Source organism: Azolla caroliniana, unplaced genomic scaffold, assembly GCF_043228905.1.
Source record: "Azolla caroliniana isolate FFs.n. ecotype wild unplaced genomic scaffold, voAzoCaro1.0.p SCAF_6, whole genome shotgun sequence".
Taxonomy (NCBI): domain Eukaryota; kingdom Viridiplantae; phylum Streptophyta; class Polypodiopsida; order Salviniales; family Salviniaceae; genus Azolla; species Azolla caroliniana.
In genome coordinates, this window is record NW_028230441.1 from 20,078,515 (window position 1) to 20,087,693 (window position 9,179).

The 9,179-nt window shown below is 39.6% G+C and overlaps 1 protein-coding gene across 1 annotated transcript; it reads right to left on the bottom strand.

The window, feature by feature from the left end:
* Nucleotides 1–850: 850 nt before the first annotated feature.
* On the bottom strand, nt 851–4,564 carry LOC147863265 (protein NUCLEAR FUSION DEFECTIVE 4-like). Its single transcript, XM_087321603.1, has 3 exons — nt 3,894–4,564; nt 1,946–2,910; nt 851–1,828 (listed from the first exon to the last, which is right to left on the bottom strand). Exons 1-3 carry the CDS (start codon nt 4,371–4,373, stop codon nt 1,222–1,224), a joined length of 2,052 nt encoding a protein of 683 aa, XP_087177729.1. The 5' UTR covers nt 4,374–4,564; the 3' UTR covers nt 851–1,221.
* Nucleotides 4,565–9,179: the final 4,615 nt, after the last annotated feature.

The following is a 9,179-nucleotide window of genomic DNA, read 5'->3' on the forward strand; positions in this document are numbered from 1 at the left end:
CGGTTGTTTAGGAAAAACATGACTAAGCATTAGTTCACTTTCACCATTTCCCTCATCAACATTCATAGTTGTCTCCTAGATAGAAGGTGGAAACCAACAATATCACCATTAGCTGCAAGGTTTAATAACATCACCAAGAAGGGATGAGTATTTATAACAAACAAGATAGGGATAAGTGACATCCTTGACAAACAAATCTTTTGAGGGCAATATTTGATCTAACTCCATTATTAATTGTTACTTGAGACACAACATCTTGCCCTAATGGAAACATAAGGCGATACATACATGGTCCAAATACCATTGTATTCATTAATTTGAAACAAAGGACCGGTCAAAAAGGAGAGCACAATGCATGAAAAAAATGATCAACTCAAACTCCAAAAGTAGGTCACAAAAAGAATCAAGTTCAATAAATACAAAGGTCCTTAAATTATTACAAATGAAACAAAAGATAGCCAACTAAAAAAAGCTCCTATAAGAGTGGAGCTATCTAGGAATTAGCAACAACTCAACTCCAGCATGAACCAAGTCATCAAACCATTTTTAAACAGTTTGGCAATTTGGTTTGGTTAGGTTCAAGTTTGAGCATCCTTAACTGGTTAGAGCTCAGTTTGGGCCAAACTAGCTAAGGCTTAACCAATTTGGTTTGGATAAGACCAAACCGCTTAACCCAAAACCAATCCCAAACCGTTGCAATTCCTAGAGCTATCCAAGGAATAATCTAGATTTTAAAGGACTATAATAGAGAACCATAATTCATTGACAACATGAGCTGCTAAAAAGAGAATAAATTTTACTATAACATTTTTTACATAGCTTTAACTACATATTGTGAGATTAGGTTTTTTACTCAAAAGCTAATACATCTCATTGTGTAAAAAGGTATAGATAATGTGAGTTCATGGTTGCCATTTAAAACTATATCATGCTTTTGTTGTTCAAAAGTTGTAGTTTTGTCATTCAAATCTATGCTTTTGCTGTTCAAAACTGATAGCATCTTACAATGAATAATTTAAAATAATGTGAATTTGATATTCAAATTGTATAGTTTTCCTCTATATATTATATATACACCACTAATGGCAAAGCACTATGACAGTCTTTCCTACAAAAGACTACATGCTTTATTTTATCCCAGTGGTGAATGTGTACTAGCAAACACAATTAAGTCAAACGAGGCAAAACATGTAGCAAACCAATGGAAAAACAAATTGCCTATCAATGGCATTGGGAATCTTCCTTTGGATGTGTGATGGAAGAGGATGAAAGAACCCGTGGGAATGCAGATGATGCACCAGGAAGAGATGCCGAGGAAGTATTATTGACACTGCAAGAAGAGGGAAGGGTCGTGTAAGAGCTATCCCAATCTTGAGCTCCATAGAGATTTACATACACGGGTTTTAGTCGGATTGTCAAAATTATACAAAGCCCGGTTCCTATGACACACACACCCGCAGCGATAAAAAACGTGAGCTGGAAGCAATGGGCCCCAGTACATACGAGTTGTTCTCCAGCATCTGTCATAGTACCATACTGGCGTAGTACCTCGAGGTCGTAAAGGTTACCTGCAAGAAGAGTGGAGAAGAGGAAGGATGCTATGGGGTCGGCAAGTGTAATGAAATTGTAGATGATTCCAAAGTGTTTCAAACCAAAGATTTCTGAAGCCGTAGGGACAATGGCAGCAATCTGAATGCCAAAGCAAAGACCCAAAAGTGAAGAGGCAACATGAAGGGTGCCGGGAATGGCAAATGCAAATAGTAAGTGAGCAGGGATCATTAGGAATTGAGCAACACCAATCCAGACGGAACGAGGCATGCTGGATGATCTGAAGCCAAAGACCACATATAAATAAATGATTAGAGCATGATTACCATCAAAAACCTCATTGATCTTCGCAAAACAAAATAAACCAAACTAGTCAGAAGAAATACAGCCACGAGACCTTATGCAATGTTCTGATACCGCTCCTCCTCCAAGTCGCCCAATAAAGCCCCAAATGCCGCAAAGCAATACAAAAGTGGAGACTTGGGAGTAACCTTGCGCTTCTCCAAGTTGGTTCAAATTGTTGCCGGCAGTTAAAGCCGTTCCCACACCGCAGAAGAAAACAAAGAACATTAGCCAAAAGTCAAATTTCACCAATGCCTCCGTTAGTTTGAAGTCCTCCCCCCTCCTTGGCCGAGGTGGCTTTTTCTTCTGCTTAACTGCACCTTCACCTAAAGCTAAAAGAACTTCCCCACCCTCCTCTTCAGCATTTGCTACCTCCATCTTTGATTCAGTAACCTTGAGTTTAACCTCTCCATTATCACCACCAAAAATCCCTTCTCTCTTCTCCTCTAAGCTTCTTAGTGGTTCAGTATTATTATCATCATCAATTAGATTTATTTGCAAAGCTTCTCTAAGACAAGATTTGCCCTTGCTCTTGAACAAAAAAGCCCGTATAAAAAGCCTTACTGGAACAGCGACTGGAATCGCAAGAAATAGAAACATCACAATGGCAGCTACGAATGATACAAGGGAGCTTGAAACAAGCTCATTGATGAAAACCAATACAAACAAGTAGATTGCAAGGGCAATGCACACTATGTATATAAAGGAAAAATGCTTCTTCTCTTCCTCTAGCTCTGCATACGACTCTCCTTTTTGAGGCACTATCGGCCGGATAAAGCCCATACAAAATATGCAAACAAGAGTTGGCCCAACGGAGAGGAAAAATAGAAGGTTAACTCCACTACTACTTAACAAGGAGGTGAATATCTGGGTGAAAATGGCACCACTTAGCCCAATAAAACCTTTGAGAAAACCAACAATAGTTCCCCTGTTCTTGGGGAAGTTTCGCATGCATGTCACTAAAACTGCTGTATTGAACCATGTCATACTGTTCCCGCCCACGAAAATGGCAACGCACATCTAGAGAAATTCAACAATAGAACTGCATCAGATTTCAATCATGGGTAAAAACTAAGTGATCTACCTATGAACAAAGAAAACTTTAAAAATGTAGGGAGGGAAAGAAGATAGCAGTGGCATTCTTCTATAGGATGACATTTTGTCGGTGATCGTCCCATCTCAATGCCATTCTTCCATAGTATGTTACATCATTCTGAGGTATGACCATCCTATCCTCAGATGTTTAGCATGCATGACCTTTTCTTTTATATTTGAAAACATGATGGATGTTGAAAATCATAGTCCAGATCTTATATTTAATGTTGGTGAAAAGAAGGCTATACCATGCATGTTTATAAGACAGGTTATGGTATTCCTTGTAGTGTCAACTCAAATACTGAGTAACATGGCAAACCAAAAGGCTTCTCTTGCTTAAAAAAAATTTCACAAGATTTTTATTCTATATTACCTTTAGGATTTGGGGGTTTTCTTTGTGCTTATTTACCAGTTTTTGAACTCTGATAACATGGCGCAAGGACTGAGGGCTGATAATTTCATGTCTTAAGGATTGAGGGCTTACAATTTAGGGCAAATGCCAATGATGGCACAAGCGGTGAACCATACAATGATCCCAATTGCATTTCAGGTTTAGGCTTATGTTTTAGCTTTTCATTTTGCACTTAGGATTTATGGTTTATGTTCTACCCTTTCTTCTGCCCTTACCTTTAGAATTTTGCAATTGAGGTGAAATATTCCATGGAGATTAAAATTATATGAGAGGAAACACAGAGAGATCGAGAAAGATAGTATTGAGCAACCACAGGCTTACTTGCCTCTCGAAGGCTATTTGACCTCGGCGGAATCATAGAGGGCGAATGCCGGATGGCAGTGCTAGGGTTTAGGCTTCACAGATTAAGATGAAAAAACTACATTTAAGATTAAACACACATACACACGTTCAGAGAAAGAGAGAGAGAGAGAGAGAGAGGTACAGATGGACTGACCTGCCATAGAGGGGGTCGGAGTTCAAGAGTATTGCTTGCGACAAGCCAGAGGGTACCGAACCCCAAGAAGCCTTCGAGGGCGGCAACAGAGAGGATGATCCAAGGAGGTACTTTGTTGCAAACAAGGCCCGCGATGAGACCCATATTCTCGCCGAGGTCTTTGGAGAGAGCAAGGTAGTTGAGTTGCACCTGTGAGAGCTGAAGGACAGATTTTAGGGTTGCGGAATAGTTGGCATAGGCCGCAGTATTCCCGGCGAATGCCTGCACCCAAATTGCCGCCACAAGGCCCGTCCACTTCCACAAATCCGATATCTCATCGCTCCTTCGACGGATCCCGTCTTCTCCTTCATCATCGACACCCTCTTCTTCCTTCTTCCAATTGATCAAGCTTCCTTGTGGCAATGGAAGCTTCATTGATGCTACTTCCTCTTCTTCTTCTCCTTCTCCTTCCTCAACAGGAGCTCTACTATCCATTTGCATGCTTGCTTAAGAGGGGTTCTTGAGTTTTCTTCTTCTTCTTCTTCTTCTTCTTCTTCTTCTTCTTCTTTTCTTTTGGTCCTAGCAGACACACAGAGACTTGGGTCTTTCTTCCTTGGGGCCAGACATGATGCAGCATGCAGAATTGGCACAAACATGGCTGCAGCGCAAAATTTGTCGACCTTTCTATTCCATTCGTGTGCTTGCTTTCATCCCGCCTCTGTTGTGATGGACCCCATGACCCTACCCCACATCTCTACAAAGCTCTGTCTGTCTGTCTGTCTCTCTCTTTTCTCTCTCTTTTCTCTCGTGAAAACAGACAATCATAGGGCTATCTGTCTCTGTCTCTGTTTCTCTGGGTTTTGGGTTTACCTTAGAAGACATTACTAATTAGGGCCTGGCCTGAATTTGACGGGCTAGTATTAAAGTTTTTAAACTTTTTAAAGATGTATGTCATATAACATACAAGTTTTAATCATAGATTAATAGATTGACACATGTATGTCATACATCTTTAAACTTTTTAAAGATGTATGTCATATAACATACAAGTTTTAATCATAGATTAATAGATTGACACATGCGTCATATTCGTGATATTCTCCATGCGCAATATTCTCAATATTCGAGAATACAAAATGGCCCCAAGAATATTAAAAAACCATTCGTTTTGTAAAATAAATATAAAAATTTATTTATTTATTATTTAAATAAAAGTATTTCACCAAAAAAACAATTATTCATTAATAGATTATAGTGTCAAGAGAGTTTATGAAACTTATTTTAATTAATTAATTTTTTTAAAACGAATATTTTTATATTTATTATACAAATATGATTGATTAGTATGAACTTTGAAGATATGATTATTATACAAACTGAATACTTACTCATAATATATTTCTTAAAGCCCAAAATATACAAAAAAATATTTGTCATACCGTGATTCCACTCATATTAAGCATTGTGCAATATGTGTCTACTTCAATGATACTATCCTTCTCTCTTTCTCTTCAAACCAAAAGGTTAAATATATCCCTCCAACAAATGTTTGATGTCTCCTAAAATTCCTCTAGCATCACTTTGTGCATATTAATAGTTCATCCAATCAACAATCAAACATAATAACCTCATCACAACCATACTCCTTGATATCTATGGGTTCAACCAATCAACAATCAGACGTATCTCACCTCCTCCATGCTTTCTATGGCTTTCAATAAGTCCATATTGGACAAACATATGTAACTAATCTCTCTAATTGCTTAGTCCTTATGCTATTGTAGATTTTTGTGGGAATAAAAGAAAATGCATTCCACTTTGTCATACACGCTTCTCATGAGCAATCTTCAAAGAAAAAAGATTCAATAAAAGAGAAAAACAGAGAAAATAGAGAGAAAGAGAAAAAAGAGAGACAAAATACATACTTCAGAGTGGTGTAGTGGCAAACAGTAGATGTCGTGCAATCACTGAGAAGCGACTGGGAGCAACGAGTAGCGAGCGAGCCGGGAGCAATGGGTAACAACCAAGGAACAGGGAGTAGCAATGAAGGAAAGCAACGAGCAACGCGTGAAGAAGGAATAGGAAGCGTGAAGAAGGAAGCAAGAAAAGAGAAAATAGGGGGGAAATAGGGAGAGGGGGGAATTTGGGAATGAAACATTGGAAGAAACATACAATATAAATATTTTCATATACTATAGAAATAGCCGGCTCATCCGGCTAAATTCCAGTTGGTCGGAAATCCTGGCCAGAATCAATTTCTGGCTATCCATAATGGTTGCCGCCAACCAGGAAAAGTCCTGACTCCCAATTCAACCTTTGCCATGTCATATATATATGTATATATGTATGTGTGTATGTATGTATATGACATGGAAATTAAATTTTTAGCATGTCATTTGACATGCATAATTTTTGGGCGCCTTTTGCATGAAAAATAAAAATTGTAAGTTTATATGTCACTTGACAGACATTTTTATTGGGTGTATGTTTTTGACAGGCAAAATGGCCTTAAACGGGCATGACACCCGTCAAATTCCTGCCCTGATTACTATATCTTTCTTTTTTCCTTCCTTTGGTAAAAACAAATAATTCTAGGGCTCTCTCTTTTCATTATGTAGTGAAAACACTAAAAACAATTATATATCATATAAAGTGTATGCAAAACACTACAACTACATTCATAAAGTTTTGTATGAAAAACACTACTTACGACGGGTGTCACAATGAAGTATAGTCACCCACTAACTACATAGGTAATGGAATAGGTTGAATTTATTTGCCGAAAGGCAATTGGGCGAACGCTCCACTTACGAAAGAATTTTTTCACTCTCTCCAATAAAGAAAATTGTCAGATTAGTACTCCCTTCAACTTTCATCGATATGCTTTTGACTCCATGCCTACCATCAAATACAAAAGGATTGAGCATATATCCCAATTATGATGCAATCCCCAATACCTCAAAAATAGGAAAACGATCTCCATCTCTGATTTTGGGGTCAATCTGTGTGAAATAACACCCACTGTCTTGGTATCAAATAACATCGTGATAAAACTTGCAAATTTTGACAACTTGTAACTCCAAATCAGATGAGCAATCGGACATTGTATGGAACAATGAGTATTATCTTCCATTTGTGCAGTGCAAAAGAAGCAATTGCCTATTCCCAATCCATGTCGCTTTAGAGCTAATCCTAAAGGCAAACCCTTGATCAAAGCCTTTGAGTGCACACTCTCAAGGGTGTGTTCACACACTAGACTAGGTTGAGCTTGATTCTCAACACGCTCCCTCAAGCTCAACTTTGGTCGGCTACTTCAATTGATGTCCGTTTCGGCTCGTATCCGGTTTGGACGGTATCTGGTGTCATGAAGATTCCGGGCCATGGTTGTCATAACTAGACTCGAACCCATAACCTTTTGTTACACGGGTCGAGACTTTACCATTAGGTTATAAATTGTAATTTGAAGGATATTATTTTCATTTAGGTTTTATTGGGAAATTGATGTATATTCCAGATTTCTCTGGAACATTCTAGAAACTTCAGGAGTATTCCTGAAGACACTATAAAAGGAGGCGCAAGGCATTAGTTCGAACCAAATCGGTTCAACGCCAGTCTTAAGCCTTCTAACTACTGTTGTATATCTTCCTTCATATAATACATATACCTTTCGCATCATCATTCTCTCTCTCTCTCTCTCTCTCTCTCTCTCTCTCACTCACCCATTCCTTCTCTCAAAGTTCGACACCTCTCATAGTACTAATCCTTCTCTGTCTTAGTACTATTCCCCGACAATAGTACTAATCCTTCTTTTAGTACTAATTCCTTCTCTGCCTTAATAGAGTTCCTGACAGTTTGAACCGATTTTTCGGTGCCTGTCTGGTCTTTTCTCTCCCTCTTCCTTCTGTCTCCCTCCTTTCCTATTAGTCTCTTATTTTCCTTTTCCTTCATCCCATGGCCACCGTTAGCGCTGAAGAGTATCAATCCGTTTTCTCGGAATTTCAATGCTTGAAAGAGAAGTTTCATGCTTTGGAACAAGAAAATCAACGCTTGTTGGGGGATCTTCAGCAAATTTCCTTAGAAAAGCAGCAAACGCAACAACAGCATGGGGAACTTGCGTTACGCGTGCAACAACTCGAAGCAACCATCGTAGCAATGCAACAACAAGGGTACGGAGCACAAGGGATTCATAAAGAACCCAAGATTGGCCTTCCCACGAAGTTTGATGGAACGCGATCGCAGTTTAGAGGGTTTCTTAACCAGGTACGGTTAGTTATTCAAATGCATCCGTCCCGATATCCCACCGATGCATCACGAGTGGGTTTAGTAGGCACGTTGTTAAATGGCTCAGCATTAGCATGGTTCGCTCCGCTACTAGAAAAGGAATCTCCAGTACTAAATAATTTTGAAGAATTCATAAATGAGTTTAAAGCATGTTTTGGAGATACTGACAGCATAAGGACTGCAATCAACAAAATCTGGCGATTACGCCAAGGTGACCGTCCAGCCTCCGCATATGCTGCAGATTTCCGCCTACTCGCCGCCGATATCCCCTGGGATGATCAAGCATTGATGGAGCAGTTCCGCTATGGTCTACGCAACGATGTCAAGGATTTACTCTTGACTTTCCCTGAAGAGCCAAAATCATTAACAGAAGCAATCAGTCGAGCGGTCAGATGTGACAACCGCCTCTTCGAGCGACGTTCGGAACGACAATTTCAGATGCCGAGGGCAAGATCCGAGCCTACCTATGCCTCAGTGGTAGCAAAACCTTTTCAAAGGGAGTCACATAATGCGCCTCCAGTAAGTACTCCAACTCCAATGGAAATTGACACTACACGTCGTCGTGGGCCGCTATCGGAGGAGGAAAAGCAACGACGCCGAACAAACCGATTATGCCTTTATTGCGGTGGACCAGGGCATATCGCGATAAACTGTCCCCATAGACCAAGAAGGCAGGTAAACCAAGTCGTTGTTAGTTCTGACTATACTAAACCCGAGTCTATTTCAGTAGGAATCTCTGATAGTCCTCATAGTCATAGTCCTAATAGTACTAATAGTCCGAATCTCGCAAACAAATTTGATGTCCTTAGCCAATTAGAAGAAGAGTTAAACGACTAAGTCCAGCCAAAATAGGAGCCGTTTGGTTGGACAGCCCTAGATCTGTGCAGCCCATTAGTGGTTCCATTCCCTCTAAGCAAGTTAGTGATGTGTTCGTAGCCCAAGTAGCAGTTAGTACTAAAAGTACCCCTCCAGTACATACCTTAGCCCTTCTAGATTCCGGAGCTAATTCTTGCTTCATGGATAGGA